The sequence below is a fragment of the Equus asinus genome, chromosome X (assembly GCF_041296235.1).
Source record: "Equus asinus isolate D_3611 breed Donkey chromosome X, EquAss-T2T_v2, whole genome shotgun sequence".
NCBI lineage: Eukaryota > Metazoa > Chordata > Mammalia > Perissodactyla > Equidae > Equus > Equus asinus.
The window spans coordinates 750,001-775,350 of record NC_091820.1 but is presented as its reverse complement, the minus strand read 5'-3'; the positions used below and the strand labels follow the sequence as shown (position 1 = coordinate 775,350).

The 25,350-nt window shown below is 50.7% G+C and overlaps 1 protein-coding gene across 4 annotated transcripts in view; it reads left to right on the top strand.

Moving 5' to 3' along the window:
- Positions 1–25,350, top strand: part of DHRSX (dehydrogenase/reductase X-linked) — a 129,799-nt gene that overhangs the window by 29,097 nt on the left and 75,352 nt on the right. For all 4 annotated transcript variants that reach the window (XR_011499607.1, XR_011499605.1, XR_011499606.1 and 1 more), the window contains exon 3: positions 3,405–3,473. Coding sequence is in view for 1 of the 4 variants with exons in the window: in XM_044768239.2 (XP_044624174.2) it covers positions 3,405–3,473 (69 nt within the window). In the remaining 3 variants the exon portion in view is untranslated. The remainder of the gene's footprint in view (positions 1–3,404; positions 3,474–25,350) is intronic.

Below are 25,350 nucleotides of genomic sequence, written 5' to 3'. Positions count from 1 at the left end.
CCAGTTTGGTTAAGTCAGGATGAGGTATAGTTTCATAGCTCATGATGATGTCTGGTTGAATGAGCAGTATGTATGCAGACGCAATACGGGGAAAACATGCGAGCAAGTGTGTTCTACCCACGCATGAGAAGACTGAGCCGAGACTATTGTTCCCTCATTTTGGTGATGTTTGTTGAGCATTGGGAACAGCAACTGCCCCGCCAAACGTTCTTCTTTTCTTGAGTTAAACAGAAAGTAGACACCACATCCTCACCCACGTGTGTCTTCTTTCCCACCGAGCTCCTGGTGTCTGTGTTTGAACTTTCACGGTGTGTCACAGTTTTGATCCTCTCGGTGAATCCAATCAAGTATAGAATCTTGCCTCCTCCATGAGTCTTTGGAGGGATAATTGGACGTATTCTGAGAGTGACAGCTTTTCATTTTGCAGGACAGTTTGACTCCAGGTCACTGAATGAAACATTGTCATTGGACACAAGCATATTATCGGAGATGGGGGTATATTCAGTTTCAAATTTCTTAATCCCAAAGCTACTAATTTTTAAAGAATAGTCAGTTACTTGTTGGAGAATTGAAATTATGGCTTGAGGACAACTGAAACACATTCATATTGCTGTGAATACATCCACGATTCATTCTCCCCTCTGTTCACAATATCAGAGTTCTTATTGTTTCAAAGGATTACTTTCGTTGGGAATCCTTCTTTCTTCACAGTTATTAATGAATGGTCATTTAAGGTTTAGAGCAGTGGTCAGCAAATTTTTTCTGATATGGGCCAGATAGTAAATATTTTCATAGGTCTCTCTTAGGACAATCAGCTCTGCCTTGATAGCAGGAAAATAGCCATAGCCAATACTTAAAGAAATGAGCATGGCTGTGTTTCAATAAAACTTTATTTTTCAACATTGAGCAGCCAGCGAGATTGGGTCCTAGGTCTGTAGCTTGCTGGCCATGGTTTCAATTCAGCATATAGATAGATAGATGGATGGATAGATAGATAGATGGATGGATGGATAGATGGATAGATAGATAGATGGATGGATGGATGGATGGATGGATAGATGGATAGATAGATGGATGGATGGATGGATAGATGGATAGATAGATAGATGGATGGATGGATGGATGGATGGATGGATAGATAGATAGATGGATGGATGGATGGATAGATGGATAGATGGATGGATGGATGGATGGATGGATAGATAGATGGATGGATGGATGGATAGATGGATAGATAGATGGATGGATGGATGGATGGATAGATGGATAGATAGATAGATGGATGGATGGATGGATAGATGGATAGATAGATAGATAGATAGATGGATGGATGGATGGATAGATAGATAGATAGATGGATGGATGGATGGATGGATAGATGGATGGATAGATGGATGGATGGATAGATAGATGGATGGATGGATGGATAGATGGATAGATAGATGGATGGATGGATAGATGGATGGATAGATGGATGGATGGATGGATAGATGGATAGATAGATGGATGGATGGATGGATAGATGGATAGATAGATAGATGGATGGATGGATGATGGATGGATGGATGGATGGATAGATAGATAGATGGATGGATGGATGGATAGATGGATAGATAGATAGATGGATGGATGGATGGATAGATGGATAGATAGATAGATAGATGGATGGATGGATGGATGATGGATGGACAGATAGATGGATGGATGGATAGATGGATGGATGGATAGATGGATGGATAGATGGATGGATGGATGGATGGATGGTGGATGGACAGATAGATGGATGGATGGATAGATGGATGGATGGATAGATGGATGGATGGATGGATGGATGGATAGATGGATAGATAGATAGATAGATGGATAGATAGGTAGATAGATGGATGGATAGATAGATGGATGGATAGATGGATGGATAGATAGATACATATTTTATACATATACATATATATATATATATTTTAACCAAGGGAAGTCATATTTCTTCTTGCAGATGCTTAAAATCTGGTAGAGTACGGTCTACAGGGAGTGGATCTGTTTCTGAGAGATTGCCCTTTCCGAATACCTTGGTGCCCCTTAACCCTTGTATTGGCCGTCAGTAGGACGTGTGCACGTATAAAACTTAGCCCCCCAGTACAGAGGGTGAGCAGAAGGCAGACACGTGGTGTTTGTGCCCAGCTTCTTCCATCGTGGTCCAGCTATTTCCCAGTATGCAGTAGTCACTCAGTAAATGTAGTTGCGACTCTAGCACGTGCATAGGGTCAAGAATTCCATATCCAGCTCTGAGGAGGCAGCTGCTGAAGATGACCTTTGCCAAAAAAAGTCCCCTTGCGTACTTTTCGGACAATGCCGGTCATGACTGCCGGCATATGCAGAGTGAGCTGCACGTCGACCCACGATGACCAGTTTGTCCCGATGGCCGCACCCCCAGGCCCTCCTGGCCACTCATGTCTTTTTCAGGAACATAGAACTCCTCTCTCACGTCATCCAAGCTTCCACCAGGAAGCCCTTGATGCCAAGATGGTCAATGCTGGAGGCACAACCCAGTATCAGATGGCTATTTTAATATTTCAAAATTGCACAGATTCCGGAAATAAGCTCCTACATGTCCACGGCCCCAGCTTAACCGTGAATATATTTTTTTGTCTTTGATGCTTAGGACATTTAGAGATGGAGGACAGCTTTCAGGTGATCCCTCCCACGCCGTCTTCCCCCGCTTCCCCGGTACAGGAAGAACTCTCCAAGCGAAAATCCCATCACTGTGTAGCGTTCTGTTTCTTTAAGGGAGCGAAGGTGCAAATTGCTTTTGCAGGCGTCTCCTTGATGTCTGCAACTTTGAGCTTCTTCAAGGCAGTGACAGTTTTTACGTTCCTTCCAGCTCACCCCCGAAAAGACCTCCTTGGCCATATTTTCCTTTCACGACCACGCCTGGGTTCTTCAGCTGGTTCCTCTAACCTCCCTTCCATCGAAGCTCTCCCAGGACCCACCCGTGCAGGGGGTTGGGGCTTGGTTCCCCCTGCGAAGAAGCTGACAGGTTGCCTCAGGTCCGGTTGTTAAGGAGGGATGGCTCGTGGCGCCTAGGAAGGTGTGTTATTTTCGGCCTCCACCTGTGAATCGTGCCACCCGGCGCCTCCCATCCCCGTAATCACTGCAAAGTCAAATGTCGAATAAATGCATCCGTTTTACCAATCCAGGCTGGAGAAAATGGGTCTTAAATTGAGGGGTCGGATCGGCCAGAATTGCTCTGACGGCCAATTTCAACACCGGAACAAAAGCAGAAACCCCCACAGAGCACGTCTCAGGATCGCGTTTTGCATCTCAAGAAAACATTTTTTTTTTTTTTTTTGCGTTTGCCAGGTTCCTATGACCTTCCCCATAATTGCCTCTTTTCTTTTCCTTTTTAGCGGGAAATAACGAGGACAAAGCCGACGAAGCTGTGAGGAAGATAAAAGGAGAAACCTTGAATGACAGAGGTAACTCTTGCGTCCTCGAATGGTTCTCTTTCCTGGTCCGAGTTGGTGTTCACGGGCTGGGCCGCAGACCCTCCTGTGGGATTAGGGACAGGGCGGTGCAAGTGCACCGAGCGGGAGAGGTCTCTGATCCCTGCACTTCTCTTGGACATTTCTGGTCCTCACGGCAGCGTGAGCAATGGCGTCGAGCATGCCACCACGACAGCATCGCTCGGCGTAGGCATCTACAAGGGAAGGCATTGGCACGTGCTGGTTGATCGCATCTCTGTGAAATCAGGACCCGCGTTCATTCCGTGTCCGTCTCCAGTGCCCAGGGCTCTCTGAGACGCATCTTCACACGGGAACCTTTGGACGCCCCATCCAGCAGGTGCATCTGCTGCCTGCTGGTTCTTGAGTGATGATAATTGCAACCGGCACCTGCCTGACCAAAGGATACTCAACTCTACCCCGTAGAGAATCCCGTAGTACTCTACCTGTTTATTCCACCTGAGGCACGTGTGCACGTCCCTCCCGTCTTTCCTGATTCCAAGTCTCTTTGAGTTCTCTCTGAGCAATGCTTGCGCGTGTGCCGTATGTTTAAAGGAGAGAAGATGCACGTCAGTGTCTTGGTCCATTGGATCCAAGATGGCGCCCACAAACTGGGGATTCCCATCTCTGGGCTCACTGTGATTCATGAGACAGGAAGGAGAGCTGTTGTCCTGTCGTGTCTTTAGTCCCCAGTCCAGGTCATGTGGGCACGTGCTGTGCTGTGCTCTGCGAAGGCTGGGCAGTGTTGAAAGTCCCAGTGGCCTCCGACGCCCTTCATGGCCATTCCCTTCCATCTTGGGACAGACCACCAAGGGGGCTTCCCCATCGCCCACGGCCTAGCTCTCTGTGCAATATCAGGCAGCCATTGCAGATGGGAGCTGTTTCCTTGTCTCTGTGACCTGCCTCCCGGGGCAGAAATGATCGATAGTTGTGACAGCCCATCATTGTCCCCCTCCTGTCTGCAGTGGTTCACGGAGGCACAGAGCATCCCAGCATGCATTTCCGGACCCGCCGCGCCGGCATCCCTGGGAGCACGTTAGAAATGCAGATTCCCAGCTCCGTGCCTTAGGACTCATGGGTGCGCCCGGGAATCTGCATTTTCACAGCCCTCTTCGGGATCCCCATGCACCCCTAAGGTCAAGAACCACTGCCATCCTCAATGCACGAAACCATACTTTCCAGACCAAAACAGGGGTCTCGCGAGAAACGTCTGGAGCACGTGTTGTTTTTTCCATGACTTTGAGAAAAAATCTGAATGAATTTTTTTTTTAAAAAACTATAGTTTAAAGAAGAATTCACCAAAACGCGCTTATGTTGTCAACCTAACCAGGGAAGGAGAAAAGGTTCATTCGGGGCTACGTATGGCTGGCCTGGATGCATCGGAGGAAGGAGATTTCAAGAACGCCTTTGAACAAATTCCGTGGTGTCTTCAGTTCTGTACGTTGAGGTTCAGATTTGGGTGCAGAAAGCACTTGGATGAAAGGGAAAGGTCTTTGGCAGCCCTTCTGGGCCAGAGAGGAGGCTGCTGGGGCCGGCAGTGGGGCAGGGGATGGTTCTTCATCGCTGGGATGATGGTGTCCCTTCTGGAAGCAGGCGGGCCCCTCTCCTCAAACCTGTGACACGCCTGCGGCTCGTCTGCTCTTGTTTCTTCATGGCGAGCCCATTCCTGACGGTGGCTCCATCCAGAAGGACTGGAGGCGGCTGGACGGGGAGCTGGGGGGTTGTGGCCTGAGCCAGCGTGAACGTGGTCACTCCCACGGGGACGGGGGAGCTGGTCCAGCGAGGAGGTGAGGCCCTGATTCCACCCACACACACTCAGACTCACATACAGCCACGAACTTTTTAAGTTGCTCTTGTGTGCCTTGGCCAAACGTGAGAGCAGCGCCATATTGGTTTTGCAACCTCAGAAGCCCGAGGTTTGGAAGTCGGTCGGTTGAGGTCCCAGCACGTCCACTCACGGGGGGGACCACCGTGAGACAAGTGGAGGATGCTGACGCCGGGCCAGGCGGGGGCAGTTTGGCTGTAGCCCTCAAACTGACCTTCTCCTTGGCTGAATCCGCAGCCAAGCTCGGGAGCCCCCGGACCCATGGTCCAGCCAACCCCGGGCCCACTACCCTGTGAGCGGGACCCACTGCCCACGGGCATGGCGGGTGCAGCAGCGGCTCCTGCAGGTGGCCAGCTGGGGAAGCCGTGTCTCCTTGCCCCTCGGTGGCCGTTGGTCAACACCCCTGCTTCCTCTTGGCACATCTCCCTACAAACATGGCCGGACCCCGCCTAGGTCAGGATGCTCTGCAGAACCGAGCTCCCCCAGCTCTGCGGACGGGCTTCTCTCTCGACCGGCTGCACCTCCTGGAGCCCCCGAGCTTCTCGTCCACACAGCCTGCAATTACCCCACTCAGCACGAGGCCAGAGGGAGCCCCACTTGTTCATTGCCTGTGGCTCTTCCCTAATTCCTGTAGCGTTGGGGAATCATGGCTGGGTGGATTCCTTTTTTTGGAGCAAGTAAGCACACGTCCTAACGACGTCAGCACATGACTGTCAAGAACACAGTTATTTCTAAACACCTTGCACCTCTCTGCCTGCCATCCTCCCGCCCCTTCTCTTCTCTGTCCTTCATCCTTTTCTCTTAGTTCTTGGTTGAATCCTTTCTCTTCTCTACTTTCTGGCGCTTTCTGCCTTTGCAATCACTTGAGGTCCTATTTTGGGTGCAACGGGAGGGTCCCGGCACGCCAGCCTCCAGCTCATTGGAGCTCCTGGGGATGATAAATTTATGCCTGTTGTCAGGAACCGAGACGACAGGGCTCATCTCCCAATCTCGAGATTTTTCCGGGTAAGATTTTTAATACCTTATCATCACATATCCACAGTGGCAACACCTTGATGGCCCTCGAGTTATTATCTGCTGGTGAAACCTCTCTTATTTGGAGCAGATCGTCTTGCTAATTTATTTTTTAAAAAAATATCCCAACAACGTCACCAAAACAAGCCACAAAATGGCATAATGGGGTTCCAAGGAACCCAAGTGGGAACAGATAAGTATTTAAATGCTCTTGGAAGGACTTGAGGAAGGTAAATTCTGGTTTCTGCGTTTTTCCCGAGACTCACGCAAGCCGTGGTGGAATTCTTGAACCCTAAATCTGCCGTGTGATCCAACTGAAAACACGATGTCTGTCCTCTTCTTTAAAAGGGGAAAGATGTCCCTTGCTTTGGTCCCGATCGCACAGCTTCCATCGTCGGGAGTGTCTTCCTCACCAATGTAGATCTTTCCTGACGCCGTTCCGCCAGCAATACCTGGCTCCATCTTTATCGGGAAGACGGACCGGCCGGTTGACACATGTGCCTCCTTTAGGCGTTACTTCTGGTTTGCTTTTATGGAAAGAAAACAGGGGTCCGCGCCTCGTAAGCTTGACCTGTGTCAAGAAAGCCAACAGTGTGCACCTCGCTGCCAGATACTGGGAAACGCGTCTCGACGAACCGTCGTTATGGGGTTGTCCAACTAAATATAAAACACGGATTGGGCGTGAAAACCAAAAAAAAGGTAGTCTAAAGTCAGTATTCACCGTGGTGATGGGTGAGAAAGTCTCTGGAAGGTGGAAGGGCATCTACTCGTCTTCATCATCCAAGAGGGAATTCACACCTTGAAGGTGGACCCACCTTGAGGCGAGTAGACGCCTACCATGAGGCGAGTAGACACCTACCATCTTCGTTCTACTCGTAGATGGTCTGATTTTGTAGAAATCAGAAGGAAGGTTGGCACGTTTGGAGACACGTGAGTGTAAGTGTTGATTGCGTAGATTTTTCGGTCCCCGTGCATCGTGTTTCTTCATTGCGAAGAGTTCTTGACTCATAATTTCTGCGATGAAGCAGTTGGCATGATGTTGTGGGCCAACCGTCAATGGTGTTCCCAAGAGACGTTTTAACGGTATCCTGGACGTATATTTGGCCCCGCATGTGCTCGAGACCACCTTTATCTTCCTTATTTAGCGTAAAATGCCCCTTAATGACTGCGTCATTTTTCATACCAGTCCTTTTAACTTTTTTCCACTTTCATTTTTAACCCAGTGTCCTGAGTTAGCCAGTGAGCCGGCACGTCCGGGTAGACAGATGATGGACAGGCGGACAGACGTGATTTCCTGCGGGTAATTAGGAGGTGGAGAAGGTCGTTGTGTCTTTTCCGGAGGCATGGAAGGCAGAGCGCGGCGCTTTCTGAAAATTTAATCGGCTCTTAACGGCTCTCGCCGCGCGTCCTTGTATGAAAAGCTCCGCGTTTCTCGGGGTCCTAACGAGCGGTTGTAACCTTTCGAAGCCGTAGCAAGGTGGGCGCCCTGAGAAAGGGCGATCGTCTGGCTTGGTTTTCTCAGCCTCCCTATAAATACTGAGACGATTTGCACAAAATCCCACAGGGGCGGATTTTCCTTCTCCTATTGCCTGCCGCGTTCTCTTCCCCTACCCGTAATTTATGTGCTCTTCTCACTCCCCACCACGTCGCTGCTCCTTTTGTCCTGTTTCGCCTCATTGTTTTTCTTTCCTTCATGGGGCCGGAATTCTTGCATTCGGATCAGTTCCTTCGAACACATCTCAAGATGCTTTTAAACTCGAAAATCAGAGATCATCCACATGGTACAGTGTCTAAAACATTATTTGGGTATGGTACTTCCATAATATATTTTTTTTTTTCCTCCGTGGGGGAAATGAAGTCAACTTTAGTTGATATAGAATATAAACACATAGTAGAAAAGGTTTTTTTCTAAAAAAAAAAAATATATAAAGTTGGAAGTATTAGGTAATGATATTTCAAACACTTAGATAAGAGCCGGACGTATAGCCGTTCCTGGAACAGTCTCCTCGTTCAACGAGAAGGGACAGCGTGTGCGTGAAATGCTGTGTGTCTGGATTCTGAGGCGGAACAGCGGCTTGGCCAGCGTGTGCCTGATCCCGCGCACGTCCGTATGGAGGGCTGTGCCTCCAGCCACCTCCCTTCGCACATCCGTGGTCCTCCGCTTTGTATCCTCATCCGGCCGGTACGTGGTTTCAGGGGTACAGAACCCATTGCGTTAGCAAGTTAGAAATCTGTTAGAACCATCTGTTAGTGGATATTGGAAGCTCTCACCGCCAAGACGGTCTCCGTAAGGGACCATCCTATGCCTTGAAGATAAATATTTCTATTTCGTTTATTTGCAGGTTTTGTCATAAAGGCTTTTCTTCTGGCACAAAGTTTCTCTCTTTCTGGAGTGCCGTGTCAGGATTTGCATGATCTTTTTTTTTTTTTTTTTTGAGGAAGATTGGCCCTGAGCTGACTGCTGCCAATCTTCCTCTTTTTGCTGAGGAAGATTGGCCCTGAGCTAGCATCTGCTACCAATCCTCCTCTTTTTGCTGAGGAAGACTGGCCCTGAGCTGACATCCATGCCCATCTTCCTCTACTTTATCTGTGGGACGCCCACCACAGCATGGCGTGCCGAGCAGCACCATGTCCGCACCCGGGATCCGAACCTGTGAACCCCGGGCCGCCCAAGCGGAATGTGCGTGCTTAACCTCTGCACCACCAGGCAGGCCCCAGGATTTGCATGATGCTGAGGACCTGCAGATAGCAGATAACAGTGATCGCTCGCCTCGTTCCTGCCTGTAGATCGAAATTTCCACCCGGTGCCATTGCACTCCCGCCCGAGGCACTTCCTTTAGCCTTGTGTTGACTGTGGGTCCGCGCACGATCAATTCCCGCAACTTTCATCCCTCTGATAATGTCACCTTCTTGCGTTCCATTTTGAAAGCTTTTTCCCTGGATCCAGAATTCTGGCTTGAAAACATCCCCAGGATATTAAAGCTGTTGTGACATGGACTTCTGGCCTTTTGTTCCGAATGAGACGTCAGCTACAATTATCATCAACATTTCCTGAATATCATGTGCCTTTTTATGTTCTTTTTGCTATTTTTTGTTTTCAGAGCTTTGATAATATTCCTAGGTGTTTTGTTTTGTTTTGTTTTGTTTTGTTTTATCCCCATGTTTATCCTGCTGGGGTTTAAAAGGTTTCCTTTCCCTGTATCTTTAGGTAGATGATTTTGATAAAATTTGGAAAATTTTTAGCCATTTTTTTTTTTCCAAATACTTTTTCTGCTCTGTTTTCCCGTCTTGTCCTTATGGGTCCACAATTCCACGTACGTTAGATTGTGTGACACTGACAGTCCATTGAGGTCCCTTCATTTTATCCGACTTTATTTGGCTTTGGATGATTTCTCTTGACCCATCTCAAGTTCGCCAAACATTTTTCTTTTCATTTGCGACTAACATGCTTTTAATCCCATGACTGGAGTTTGATTTTCAGCCAAACAAACTGTATTTTTTTTCAGCTTGAGAATTTGCATTTGGTTATTTTTAGGTTACCCATCTTTTCTTCGCGTTCTTTGTGTCTTCCCGCGTGGCGTCCATCTTTTCTTGTAGACTCTTTCCTTCCTAATAGTTATTTTAACGTCTTAAAATAGTTATTTTAAAGTCTGGATCTCGTGGAAGCTCGCCGAAAGGTCTCGTCAGGAGGAGTCTATTTCCGTTTTGCCGCGGGGCCTTGCGTGCGGCTCCTAATCTTGAGACACAGCCCTTTCTTCTAAGACGCAGCCCGTCTCGGGTTCCAGCCGAGAGTCCACAATTTCCACCCCGCCCTTCCACCTGGGCAAGACTCAGATGCCATCCTTTCTCCCCAAAACCAGTCATCTGTTCTCTTTATCCGTGTGCTTGTTTATCTTCCACATTGGCGGGAAATCCTATGATGTTTGTCTTTCTCGGTCTGACTTATTTTGCTTAGCGTAATACCCTCAGGTTCCATCCATGTTGTCATGAATGGCTCGATTTCATCTTTTTCATGGCTGAGTAGTATTCCATTGTGTAGACACCACATCTCCTTTCTCCATTCACCCATTGATGGGCGCCTAGGTTGCTTCCGCATCTTGGCTGTTGTGAATAAGGCTGCGATGAATAGGGGTTCATGTATCTTTATGCATTCTTGTTTTCAAGTTCTGTGAATAAATACCCAGTAGGCTGGATGGCTGGATCACATGGTATTTCAGTTTTTGTTTTTTTTGAGAAATCTCCATCCTGCTTTCCGCAGTGAACGTGTTTTTTTAAACTTCTTTTTGCGAAACAAGTTGTAAAAAAAAACCCTCTTACCTCTAACACACATTCTTTCCTTGTGCCCAGGGGAGTGTAGAGGGGGTCACTGTGGGATACTCACTCACCTGGCAGGTGTGGCCGGACCTGCCCATTTCTATATTTTTATTATATTTTTGAAACTACGCGACTTTAATTCTGGGCGCTGTTTTACGTTTACAGAAAATGGAGAAATCGATCTTAAATGCTTATGAATCAGCATGTCAACGTCCAGACCTACCCGGGAGGTGGGTTTCTGCAAAGGAGGGTGAATGACAGCGGACTTTGTCTCCACTTTCTGAAAACTCCAGCTGTAACGTTACTCTCAGGGAGGGTCAGGGACGGGGTCGGGGTTAGAGGTCAGAGGTTCGATGGGGTTTAGACGTTACAGCTATTCCAGTCTGACAGCCAGAGTCTCGAGCTTCCCTTTCCTCGGACTGGGGGTTGGGGGGAGCTTTAAGACGTGCCGGGAGCTGAATGACTGATCTCCCATAATTTGCTCTGCAAATGCCATTCAGGCACATTTCTCAATTCCACCTATTAACGAGGACAGAGGCCGTTTTACAAGTTAATTACCCAGAAGATTATCAGCGGCTTGAGCGGCTCATCTTGCACGCGCTGTTTCACAGATAAGAAATAATGAGGGTTGTTCCGGGAGGAAAAAAAAAAAAAAAAAAAGATGGCTTTGTCAACCCGGCGAGATAGTCGTATCCTGGCTGCTCTCCTGGCTCCGTCTGCGAGAGATAACCCAGGCCGTGGAGGGGCGGGGAGCCCATGCACCGCGCGCCGCCGACGCCCCATCTGGGAGACGTGAGGTTGACAGCTCCGTCCTGGGCGCGTGTCGAGATCCGAGTTACAGTCGGTCTCGGTCGTTCCCTTTAGTTTGCAAATTCCTCTGCCTCCCGCTGTAGCTTTAAAAATGATTAAACACCGTGAATAAAGCTGTCCCTTCTGAAATGCTGGCGAGGTGGAAATTTGGGGCTGTTTGCTCTGTTTCTCACACTCTGCAGCCCCAGATGCCTCCACAGAGATGGAATGTGCCCCAGGAGGTGTCCATGAGACCTTACTTTTTTCTTTTTTTTTTTGCAAAAGTGTGGGACAGGGTGGAGACCGGGCTCCCGCCTGACCCAGACAGAGGCAGGGGGTCCCCAGGAAGATGCTTTGCTCAGGGCAAGCTGACCCCTTTCTCAAGGGACTGAGCTCTGGGACTGTGGCACTGCCTCAGTTTCCATAATGGGAAATTTGCAAGTCTTGTTATAATTTTCTTAGTGAATGATGATGCCAGTGGCGGGGGCTGGGCGGGTACAAGAGCTGGTGCATTTGAGCAGATCCTAAGAATTACCTAGAGATGCTCTCTGGGTTGATTGCTGGCCTCCCCAAAAAGATATCATCGATGGATGAACAGAGAAATGGAATGTGGTCCGTGCACACGGTGGAATATTACTCAGCCGTCAAAAAGGAAGGAAATTCTGACACAGGCCACAACATGGATGGACCGTGAGGCCGTGATGCTCAGTGAAAGAAGCCAGTCACCAAAGGACAAATCCTGTAGGATTTCACTTGGGCTGATGGAAAAAGGTCTGCAGGTGGATGTGGATTGTACCACAAGCTTCTTGCCACTGGGGTCCCGTGGCCCATCCTGGTGGCCCCTTTGAGTGGGACCTATGGTGATCCCATAGGACTCGCTCTCTGGTGTTGTCCACAAACCTTATGCCCCCACCAGCCCTGGGGGGATGGCCAGTCCCCATGGAGCCGCCTCTGTCCTCCTGTCATGGCCAGAGGCGTCCTCGGGAGTGAGCCGGGCCCCCGTGTCTTCCCCCGCAGGTAACAAAGTTCAGGTTCTGGGGTGACGGGGGGTTCCTGCAGCTTCCTTCCCTTCCAGGCAAGGATGGGGGTGCAGAGTGGCCAATGGTTTTCTCCAGGCGTTTCTGCTGTCTGACTTCTGATCTCCCCCGACCCCGGCCCCTTTGCACATCCTTGATCTGGTTGAGGTCTCAGCATCGTGGGACCTACCCGCCTCGCCCGCCCCATTTCCTCTGGAAACTTCCGCACTCGAGGTTCCTGCCACTTTATATGCCTCCATCCACGGCCTTGCTGCCTCAGCTGATAGTGGGGGTGGGAGAAGCCCCCTTTTAATAGTTAATTTTACTGATTAAAAACGGAATTTCCAGATGCCCGAACGCACGTTCGTTTGTGAAAGCTGCCCTTTTGAAGCATGTAGACAGAGAGGGGATTCGTAGCCAGGAACAAAATATTTTATCAACAACGAAATGGAGATAGATAGAAGGTGTCACAGTCTATGGAACACAGCTGAAATAGGAAGAGAGTCGGTGTGGCTCTCCGTTCCTGTCCTGGTCATAAATGAAAAGAAAATTACGACCAGGCGCCCAGGGCATGAAGTATAAATTGGAAAGTAGGCGTATGAAAGGAATAACATGGTGTGGAAATAAAATACCGAGTCAAAAGAACCCAGGAGCCAAAAGCAAAATCAATAATAGTTTCTTTGAAGGAAAGGAAAGAATAATGATCCAGCAAGCAATTATTCATCTTTCCTCCTGCAAAAAAAAAAAAAAAAAAAAATGCAAGAACAAAGCCAACCCTCCTCATCCAAGCTGCATAGACAAAGTCTGGCTTCAGCTGAGCGATCGAACTTCACTTGCAAAAGAAGCATGCAGGGTTCATTCCCCATCCCTTCGTTGCCGAGCCGCTAGAGAAATTAATTTCGTAGCAGTCGATGGAAGGCAGGAGGCGCTCCGTCTACACCCGAAGCGTGAATTGGACGGACGACAAATGGGATTCCGATCCTCGGCCTGGTTGGCTGGTTCTGGCTGCCCGGCACCCCTGAGATGAGAATGATCCGGCGGGGAGCGATGAGGGATGGATTAGTGATGTCTGCTGTGGCTACGGGGGCGGAAAGGACTGTGGCTCGTGCGTGTGTGCTAATTTCTCGCCCCTTTTTGGGGGGTTGTGTCCGAACCCCAAGAAGCCATAACTCTTTGGCTGGTTCCGGGACATCGTCCCAAGGCTCCGTCACGGCCTGGCCCTTCGTGTGCGCTCGGCAAAATAATTTTTTAACGCCCTCCGATGGGTTCTTGCTCCCCGTGGGATTTGTCTTGTCGCGGGGGCGGCGAATGAAAGAACCGATGTCTCAAGCATCCATTCCTTTTCTGTGTTGCGGCCACCAACCCCGCTCCCCCAGCTCACACTTGTCCCCTTACCTGGTCCATACCCCCGCCTCCAAGCTGGCCTCCCAGCTTCCACGTTCTCCCCTCTCTGGCCTGGCCCAGCCTGCAGTCCGGAGGCATGCGTCTGCCTTACCTGCTTCAACCCACACGCGCAGGGTGCCCTTCGTGGCTCCTCCCCGTAGCTGCAGACGTGCGCACGGGGTCTCTGCTTCTTGGCCGTTCTCTTCTTCCTCCTGACCATCCAAATCCTCCTCACCCTGGACTTCTGACCTTTCACAGCAGACCCCAAGGGAGCGGTCCTAAAGTCACGTGCCTCCACTTTCCGCTCCCTCAACTCCTTCTGGCTCATTGGTCTCACACGTCGCCCTGCGGTTGGTTTAACGGCGTCACTGATTTCTCTAGCCCTCGGCACGGCCCCTGGCACGTTAGAGGCACGTGAGGAGCACTGGCCCAAAGAACGTGCGGGAGAACATCTCGTAAACTGTGGGATCTCAGTGAATGACAGCCGCTCTGAGGAGGATTGCGATAATGGTGACAGTGATGGTGGTGATGATGATGGTGATGATGATGGTGGTTGCAGTTGTGATGGTACTGGTGGTGATGGTAATGGTGGTGGTGGTGATGCTGGTTTTCTTGTGGTGATGATGGTGGTGATGGTGATGATGGTGGTGATGGTGATGATGGTGGTGGTTTTGTGGTGATGGTGGTGGTGGTGATGGTGATGGCAGTGATGGTGATGATGGTGATGGCGGTAGTGGTGGTGGTGGTGATGATGGTGATGGCAGTGGTGGTGATGATGGTGATGGTGGTGCTGATGGTGATGATAATGATGATGGTGATGTGATGATAATGATGTTGATGGTAATGATGGTGGTGGTGATGATGGTGATGGCAGTGATGGTGATGATGGTGATGGCGGTAGTGGTGGTGGTGGTGATGATGGTGATGGCAGTGGTGGTGATGATGGTGATGGTGGTGCTGATGGTGATGATAATGATGATGGTGATGTGATGATAATGATGTTGATGGTAATGATGGTGGTGGTGGTGATGATGATGGCAGTGATGGTGATGATGGTGATGGCGGTAGTGGTGGTGGTGGTGATGATGGTGATGGCAGTGGTGGTGATGATGGTGATGGTGGTGCTGATGGTGATGATAATGATGATGGTGATGTGATGATAATGATGTTGATGGTAATGATGGTGGTGGTGATGATGGTGATGGCAGTGGTGGTGTGATGGTGATGGCGGTGCTGATGGTGATAATGATGATGGTGATGGTGATGATGGTAATGGTAATGGTGATTATAGTGACGATGATGGTGACAATGATGGTGATGGTGTTGATGAGTGTGATGTAATAGTGATGATGATGATTGTGATGGTGGTGGTGATGGTGATGATGATGATTGTGATGATTGTAATAGTGATGATGATGATGATGGTGATGATGATGATGATGGTGGTGATGGGGATGATGATGATTGTGATGGTGGTAATAGTGATGATGATGATGATGGTGATGATGATGATGATGGTGGTGATGGGGATGATGATGATTGTGATGGTGGTAATAGTGATGATGATGATGATGGTGGTGTTGATGGTGATGATGATGATTGTAATAGTGATGATGATGGTGATGGTGATGATGATGGTGGATGTGACAGTGATGGTAATGGTGATGATGATGGTGGTGATGGGGATGATGATGATGATGATTGTGATGGTGGTGATGATGATGATGATGGTGGTGGTGGTGATGGTGATGATGATGATGATGGTGGTGGTGGTGATGATGATGGTGTTGATGGTGATGATGGTAATAGTGATGATGATGATGATGGTAATGGTGACGATGATGCTGGTGTTGATGGTGATTATGAGGGTGATGGTGATGATGATGGTAATGATTACTGCTCTCTTATTCACCATTGTTATTATCACATAAAATCACAACATTTTAGAGCTGATGCCCAGAGACGTTAATGGGCTCCCCGGGGGATGCCCAGCTAACTGCTGGCCCTGAATGGCACATTCACGTCTGTCCTTCTACAATATGCTCTTTCATCTGAGCTACAGGAAAGACTCATTAATTCCGTGGCTTCACTGAGCCCTATGTTAGGATCATATTTAATTTAAGATAATTGTCAGAATGAATATCGGGAGAAGCGAATCTGAACTGTCTGTCTGACCTTGGATGCGGTATTTCCTTAATTTTTAAACCTTCTCTCCCGAGTTGAAATTTTGCAACTTTCACTGCAAACTGAGAGCGTGGCCTTTTCCTCTGCCGCTCCCAGAAATGAATTAATCCGTGTTCATATTCATTTTTCCTTGATCCCTTTGTCCCTTGGTGAGTAGGTTTCTGGTAAGAAATTTTACGGAACGTCGCCTTTGTCCCCGGACAGCCTTCTCTTCCCTAGAGCGTTGATCGGACACCATCAGAGTCGGAGATGATTTGTGTTCATTGTAACACAGTCTCTCACGACATCAAACGAGGAATCCCTCGGTCACTTCTCAACTTTCTTAGATGGCAGCTGCCATTGTAGCCCCGCCTCTCCGTTCTCCTTGCGGCTCGAGTTTGCACGTGATAAAATACTTATTTTTTTTAAAGCCCTTTCTCAGTGAAGTCCGTTGCGTCCCAGATGACTTCTGCGTGTGGACACACGGACCCAGAGACAGGACACTTCCCCCACGGAAATGCAAGTCACGGAGAATCGATTTTTCTCTTCCTTCTGTCCAAGAAAGCAACCAGCTGAGGGTTGTAAAGCGATTCGGGGTGGGGAATGGTGGGTTCTCTCTCTTTTTCTTTTATTTTTTTGAGTCCTGTTTCCTCCAAATCCGGATTCTGTGAATCCTAATAAGCACCTCCTTTTCTTCGGGAATGTGCCCTGCTGTTATACCCTGGAAAAATCATGGCGGACAGCCTTCCGTGGATAATTCCTGAGGTCCGCTCTTCACTGGGGAGATCTCTGTGCCACTTCCTTGATTTTAGACCGTTCCGGGGTCCCTGAGTCGGAGTCTCTGTCATTGCCACCTCCTCCTCCTGGGGCCCTGAAGACGCTGGCCGGGGCCGACATTCTCCTCCCTGCCCATCTTTCCATCGATGCTCACACCGCCAGACTCACGGGTCCTCCCTTCCTCCAGCCAACCCAACGGCTGTGGTCGCGGGAGCTCCGAGAACCCTTCTGCAAAGGGGGTGGCGGTGGTGTTTCTGAATATTTAATGAAGCCGGACGCGTCTAGAAGGGCCCACAGGACCTCCGCAGCCACCTTCCAGTCCACGTTCTGCCCTCTGCAGGGGAAGGCGGTGCTGTTGGCCATCCAAGCCATGGGTGGCATGAGAACACGTCCCCGTGGAGCTGGCGGCTTCTGAAAAACGCTGCTCCCCAGCCCCCTGCCACCACTCCAGATTCGCACGTCCAGACTCTGAAGCCGGTCGCGCACCCATCACGTTGGAACGTTCTAGAAGGATTCCGTCGCATGGCTGCTGTGCTGTCGTGGCTCCTTCCTGGGGACCCGCCATGCTCTGGCCCATCGCTGGGAGGACAAAGACGCTGTGCTACTCAACCCTCACTCTTAGGGACCTTACAGTGAGGTGGTGGTGTGGGGGCGTGGGGTGGGGAAAATACGCTAATACCAATTGGGGTTTTGCCTGTCTCGCCTGTCCCTCATTTAGAGTCATTCTTCGTCTTCTCCGCACGTGGCTTTGAAATGCTCAACTTTGGCACCCCCCCTGCCCCCCGATTCTCTGAGTTTGCCCAGAAGCGATGGATGAAGCCAGACCAGGCTGCCTTCCTGGGGTCACTCTCCGTCCCTTGGCGAGACCTCCCCCCCCCCCCGCGTGAGTGTTTGTGGGTTGGCGTTGCACACTGCCTTCCCCCCAGCTGGCGATATCCATCAAGAGCCGCTTCCCCTCCCTCCATGGCTTCATCTGGGGCCCGGGGCCTTATTGGAGGCTGTGTCTGCCGTCTGGGGTGGGGATCGATCCCGGGCCATAGGTGGGCAACGAGCGGGCTCCTCACAACCAGACGGCCTTGTAGAGGAGATGTGCATTCAATGCTCACGCCCACCCGGGGGACAGACCGTCCTCACCGTGCTCTCCCAGATTTGAGGACGCGCGTGCCCAGCGTGGCTGTGACTTCTCCCGCCGGCTCTCCGGAAGCCCTGCCTTCGCTTCCCGTTCGTTCTCGTTTACTCTTTCTTGCTGCCCTCCTCGTGCGTAACAGCTAAACGTCAGGGGCCCAAACAAGGAACGCAGGAAAACAAAACAACACACCTCGTCTATGCCGCTTTTGTGGAAATCAGCTGGCGTTCTCAGAAACGTGTGGATGAACGCCTGATGTAGACACACGCATTCCTTACAGGGTGTGTCAGTGTCCTGGGGCCGCCGTAACACATTACCCCAAACTAGGGGGCTTAAACCCCCGGGATCCGTCCTCCCCCGTCCTGGAGCCCAGAGTCTGGGGTCAAGGGTCGCAGGGCCGCGCTCCCTCCGGAGGCTCCAGGGGAGGGTCCCTCCTGCCTCTTCCAGCGTCCGGGGCTCCAGGGTCCCCTGGCTGGTGGCCGCCTCCCTCCCGTCTCTGCGTCCGTCCTCACGGGGCCCGTCTGCATCTGCGTCCAAAATTCCCTCTTCTCATGAGGACACCAGTGACTGGATTTAAGGCGCGCCCTAGCCCTGCGCGACCTCACCTCATCCGAGTGCATCTTCCAGAGAAGCCCACGGGCCCCGGTCCAGGGTGCACGCCTCTGCTCGGGGGGCCAAGTTCAACTGGCTACAGCCAACGCCCGGGCCCGAATCGGGATGGCCGTGACGTCTCCAGACTCTCGATCTGGACACGTGGGGTCACAGCCTTTTCCCCCCGGCTGCCACGTCCGTCCTCAAGACATCGTCCTATTCGGGTGACAAACAGCAGCCTTGTGGAGGATGCTGGTTCGCATCGCTGTTCCCTCTGACAATTCTCTTTGGTTTGTGACGAGCGCACACACACAACCCTACAACTTACGACGCCCCAGATGCATTCTGCATTCGGCCCCCCCCCCGCAGGGTCCCCAGAGAATTGACCGCTTCAGCAAGAAAGGAGTCCCAAGGTATCCCCTTTCCGTGGCCGCCTGGCGGTCAAGCCCTGGGGCCCTCAGCTGGAAATTCAGCCCCGTCCCCTTTTTGCAGGGTCCTCACAGCCCAGAGACTCTGTCTGGCCACAGACTCTCTGCACAGCCCTTCCTTTAGAGCCGTCACGGTGGGATGCCGTGCGGAGGATTTCCCGCTCCTCGGGCAAAGCATTCAAGCTCAATGGACTTTGCAAAGCACTTCTTGCCGTGGGAGGCGAGGAGGGGGCCGGCTCTTTGCAACAGGACGAGTGGGCTGTTGCCATCTGGAGCCAGCCCCGGTCACGGCGAGCTGCATGCCTCTGAAGCCGGCAGAGAGGACCTTGCATTTCTCTCTCGGGGTCCAGAAAGCGCCGGGTGGGGGGCGTGGGGGGTGAGCGGGTGCCGTTCTTCAAATGCTTGAGCTGCTAACGTCTTGCTTTCCTCGTAGACAGCTCGTGTGCAGAGGGGTTGTTTGCGGGGACTGTCCCTCGTCCCGCTGCTCATTCCTCGGGAGCCTGAGAATGCAAATTGGAGGGTCCGTGTCGGACCTCGTTCTGGATGACCGGGGCGGGGGGGGGGGGGCATCCCTGAGTCTTAACCCGACTCCTGTGGGGCAGGAGGGGGTTCTTGGCCGTCAATCATTTTCAGGAATACAAAAAGGATGGGAGGGTCCTCGCCCTTCCCTCTTTTCCAGGAGCACTAAGGACTGAATATTTGCGGCCCCCAAATCCACCTTTGACCCCCAGTGGGGTGGCGTTAGGAGCGGGGCGCCCTGTGGGAGATGATTGGCGGTTCGATGAGGTCAGGAGGGGTGGGCCCCCCGTGACGGGGATGAATCAACTCCCCGAGACAGACCTGATTCAAAGGAAATTCTTCCAAAGGGCGTCTCGTCTGCTCACGTCTTCTTTCTGCACCAGGCGGGTGGTTGTAAGGGTTTCGCACAACCACGGCGTCTTTTTGCCTGTGGTTCCGACGGAGGCATCACAACCTTCAGACAAAATTCATTTTGCTCTTTCTGCCCCGCCCTTACGCACCGGCTCTCGGAATGCAACGCTGGCTTGGATCCTTCGGGAGCCGCCGAAGCCAAAGGCTAATAAATTCATGCAAAAGGGAAGCATTTCTCACTCGGGAGGTGAACGAGGGCTCTCGGAAGGGGTGGTGGGTGGGCCTCGACGGAGGAAAATCCGACCCCACGAAAGCAAAAGGCGGAGCGCTTTCCCGGGGTTTTAGTTTCCGTGGAAGGCGAGTGTGCCTTGTCAAAATATTCTTAAACGGGAAATACACGCAAGCGTTTGATGGACACGAATGATCTTCTGGGTTTCGTAGCAACTATTTGAGTTTCAAGAGGCCTTTAAAATTTTTTATGATGAATATTTTCATATTCATTTATTTCATATATATTTCATGTGTATAAAATAGAGAGAGAAGGGCTGGCCCGGTGGTGCAGTGGTTAAGTTCCCACGCTCCACTTCGGCGGCCCAGGGTTCGAGGGTTCAGATCCCGGCGTGGACCAACACACGGCTCATCAAGCCATGCTTTGGCGCCATCCCACATACAAAACAGAGGAAGATGGGCACAGATGTTAGTTCAGCGGCACTCTTCCTCAGCAAAAAAAAAAAAAAAAAAAAAAAAAAAAAAATCCCCACCATGGAGAGAATGATATAAAGATCCTTGTAGACCTGCCATGTAGTTTTATCAGATCTCAACATTTTGCTAAATTAGTCTCAGGTTGTGTGTTTGCATGTGTGAAATAACACATTTCCGACGCGATGCCCTCCTGTGTGTCCTCTCCAGTGATTTCGTGAGTACGTGAAAAGGTGACGATATATCTCAGGTCAGTGGGAGAAATTTGAAATCTGGTCTTGCGTGGTTTACCTGTTCTTTATCTTCCGTTCATTCGCAGGCTGGAGGAGGAAGGTGTATTTTTCCCCGTCCTTATTTTCAGTTCCCAAATGATGCTTCCGTTTAAAACTAATTATCGAAGGAAACAGCATCTCTCTCTCTCTTTCTGCCGAAGGAAGTCGTGCTGTGCAAGCCGGCGTCGTGGTGTTAGCAGTTTCTGGTCCTCTCTGAGGCCGGCTCTGCCCTTCCCCAACGGGGCGCCTCTCTCCAAAGCCTGGGTGGGATCTGGGTGCTTGTAAAACGGCCGCATTCAGACCAGGAATGGGTCACGGGCATCTTCACCAAACCTCAGAGTTGGCCGTCCAGGGGGCCGAGTTTGACTCTGTGCTCACTCACACTTCACAGAGCCGTACGCTCTATTGAGAACATCGGAAATAAAAATGATGCAGAAATGCAACAGCAGGGAATTATCTTAGCCATTTTTTATTTATTTTTTTTTTTTGAGGAAGATTGGCCCTGAGCTAACTGCTGCCAATCCTCCTCATTTTTTTTTTTTTTTTATTTTTTTGCGGGTGGTGGGCCAGGCCCCTCTTCTTGGGTCACGAGGATCCACCCACTTTCCTCCCCATGATGTGGTCACCTGGAACCGTCTACAGTTCTGGGAGCTCCCGATTTCCCAGATTAAGGATCGTGCATGTTGGGATTTGTCCGTCTCAACCCAGTTTGGGGGACAATCCCAGGTCCATCCTCAGAGCTGGGTGGCCCCGGGGGTTTGCTAAAGGTTGGAGGTCGGAAGGTACCATATTCCGGGTGTGTTATGGAGACAAGCTCTTAGGATGAACTCTTTGAATGTATAGGAAGGAAGGAAAAATTGAGGAAAAGAGGATTAAAAAAAACCCCAAAACTCAGCATGATGACAGTGCATAGTCTTACGAAAGGTCTACCATCTTTCTCCTGGGATCCTGTTTCTCTTTCTTCTTTCCACACACGGGCAAAGGACCCATCCCGAATGCTAATAGACCAATCCGTCTTAAGGGAACAAAATAAGCAAATTTCATTGGTAATGATTCCAGATATTGCAACTTAGCCATTACAAAATGGCCACTTGTTGGGTTTTGGGGATAATGTCAAAGATAATCCCTAATTATCTGAAAAAAAAAATATCCAAATAATGGTCCGTTTTCTGGCTCCACATCTGCACGAGGCTGGATAGCCTTCGATGGAAACAACACGTTGCGACAGACGGAAGGCAGAAGTCGGCGGGAGACCCCGGCTGTCTTCTCGGAGGCCCCACATTTGCAAAAACGTGAGACATTTTTGCAATGTCTTCAAGGTCTTTCAATGTCTTCAAGAACCTTCCACTTGACACCCAGGAACTAGAGGCCATGACTTCAACCTTTGACCTCCAAGGAGGCAGCTGGGTTCTCCTGTCCGCTCTGCAGCCCACCTCTTGCAATGGGCTCAGGGTCTTCGTTCTGGATGGACCCAGTCCCAGCGGGGTCTCCCCGTTGACCTCTACACCCGAGCTCCTGCACCTGCAACAAAGCCCGTCGCCCGCCCTGCCGGGAGTCTCTGTGCATTAGAGGTGGTGCGGGCAAGGCAGCTGGTGCCCTGGAAGGTGCCCAGAGGACGCTCCTGATTAGCATGACGGGAAGATGCTGGGGTCTCTCGGAGCCGCCATATGCAAAAGGTCTTATTTACACCACCTGTGGCCATTTTATGTGGCTTTATCCACAGAGGGAGGGATTCTGTGGTGGTTGGAGATGGCCCTCCAAGGAGGTGTGGCTCACTGGAGGGGCCCGGAATGTTCTGGAAGAAGTAGCTCCACGGAAGACCCCTGGAGGGAGAAGATGGCCGGGTAGAGGGAAGTGCTGGATCCTACGTCACTGGTCCAGAACTGTTGGTTGGGTGTTAAGAAATAACAACGTGGGGGCCGGCCCGGTGGCACAGCAGTTAAGCATGCATGTTCCGCTTTGGCAGCCCGGGGTTCGCCAGTTCAGATCCCAGGTGTGGACATGGCCCCGCTTGGCAAGCCACGCTGTGGTAGGCGTCCCACATAGAAAGTAGAGGAAGATGGGCATGGATGTTAGCTCAGGGCCAGTCTTCCTCAGCAAAAAAAAAAAAAAAAAAAAAAAGAGGAGGATTGGCAACAGATGTTAGCTCAGGGCTAATCTTCCTCAAAAAAAAAAAAAGAAAGAACAACGTGGGTGCACATTACAGTCATGCACGCGCATGGAACTTGTTTCGCTGGAAGCGTCTGTGATGGGCGCCCGTGAAGGGCTGTGTTGTGTGTGCGTTTCACAGGGAGAAGCTGAGTTCAGCGTACGGGACGTGCATGAAATCGTCGTTTTATTCTCCTTCCTTTTGTGAACCCGTTCTGCGTGGCTCCCCAGAGCGGTGGCGGGCTTCCTGCTCCTGGATGCAATGTGAGTTTTTCTGGAGGGTTAGCTTGGAGATTGACCAGCTGTGAGGTTCATCCTCCAACCGACTCCAGGTCCTTCTCTTCTGATTTCCAAGAGATTTCCGTGACGGCGTAGCGGGAAGACGTGCGTCTGGGTCGTCATCCTGGGAGCGCTCCAGCCTGTGAAGGGCTCTCCCATTTGGTGCGATATCATGGCAGAAAACAAACACACCCCACGTTAGTGTAAGTGGCATATTTTTTTTTTTTTTTTAAGAAGGCAAAACCACGAAACAAAAAAAATCCAGGGAGGGAGAGAGGTGGCGGCGTTTTACATTTTTTTTTTTTTTTTTTGCAAACGTCTTACATTTTTGCAAATGTGGGGTTTCCGAGAAGACAGCCGGATCCTCCCGTCGGCTTTTGCATTCAATCTGTTGTTTCTGTTGAAGAAGATCCAACCTCGCGCAGATATTTAGCTGGAAAAGAGAGGAGGGTGTTGATAGCTTTTTTTTTTTTTTTTTCCAAATAATTGTGGATGATCTTTGACCCCATCCCAAAAGCCAACCAGGGGTCATTTCCTAATGGCTAAGTCGCGATGTGGAATCTGGAGTCAAAATCCGTGAAATAGTCTTGTTGTATGCAATGAACATTGATTGGTGCATATATCATCTGGAAAAGACCGTGAGCTCGTGGGTCCTTTGGAAACTACGGGCTCCCCGAGTCATGGAGGTCTTCCAAACGTTGACACATTTCATTCTCCAACATCCTGGAAAAAAACATAAAAAAAAAAAAAATCACATTTGTTGGTCTAACCGCTGACCTCATCAGAAGAGTCTTCAAGCCTTGGGAAGCTGTCCAGCCCCCGGTGGCAGATACGAGTTTTCCCAAAAATCCTAGTTTTCTCTCGAAAACCTTGCCACTTAGCCAGCCAGCCGGCGTGCACAGATGCGTCATTTTGGCTTCCCCCCCGCGTCGTGTCCCGCAGGGCATTGAAAAATGCGGCTCCTTCAAGGTCAGACAATAATTCAGTTAATTCCTATTGCTTCCTCGGGGGCGTTTTTAGGTGAAACGGGCGTTGTGTTTGCTGTCGGGGGCCCAGTGGTGACGCACGCAATATGCATGCTAATGCAACCATCCTTTGCCCCGTGACCCTTCTGCACCGTTCGTGCAGATACCGACGCCGTGCAGAGGGCGCAAATGCTTTTCGGAGGAGGACGTGAATCATTTTGACCTCGTGGCCCACCCCCCCCCCAAGAGGTGCAGCCCTACTTTCAGGAGGCTGATCTGAGGAGGGGTGAGTTTTGGTTCAACCTCCCCGACACCCATCATGGCGGACAAGCTTTAGAAGGACGGCGCCCTCTGCAGGCCCTAGGAGGAGACCCTCCCTGGAAGGACCCGCCCTTGGGGACTGCTTAGGACAGCTTCCGACCGTCTTTCTGTCCTTCCTCTCCCCCAGGCGTTTTGGCTTTTTCGTTTGGTGTCTCCTTCCGTTGGGTAGGTCCCACGATGCTTTGCCTCTCGCCGTCTCACGACTGGATGCGCTGAGAGATGTTTCGTCCATCCTGTCCCGCGCCGTCCCTGGGGTACGTCATTAAACGGGAGGATACTGATCCATGGTCACGTCCGAGGTGGATGCATTGCCCTTTGACCCCATGACTGGAGTTGCCGCTCGTGTGTTGCAATTGGGAAGCCCACTCTTTTTCGTCTCCTCTCCCTTTCTAGATCCATCTTGTCAAACTAAACGCTTGGAGGTGCTCGATTTGGATAATCTTCAGCTCCTCCGACTGGGGTTGAGTACCTCATGCTTCAAAGAAAACCCCAATTCGTAAAAGCCACAGGGTAATCTTGAGTGTAAGAACGTGGAAGGCGTGGCTCGAAGACCTTGGTCACCTTCCCTGAAATGTCACCAGGCCATCGGGGACTCCAGAGGGGGCTGTCTGGTTCCCACCCACACTGCCACCCCTCTGCCTGTGCCCGGCCGCCCGCCCATCCGCTGGGTCCATGCTTGCTGAATGCTCTCGCAAATCCTGCTCTACGGGTGGAATGGAAGTAGGGGAACTCGTCAACCGTAGCGTTCAGACTCAAGCTGGAGAGTCTTTGCTCTTAATTAAAGTCCCCGATGAGGACCTGGCTCCAGAAGACCCATCCACGGTCACGTAGGTCTTGCAGAGGGCAGGCTGTCCTCTCAGCCTTGAGATGCAT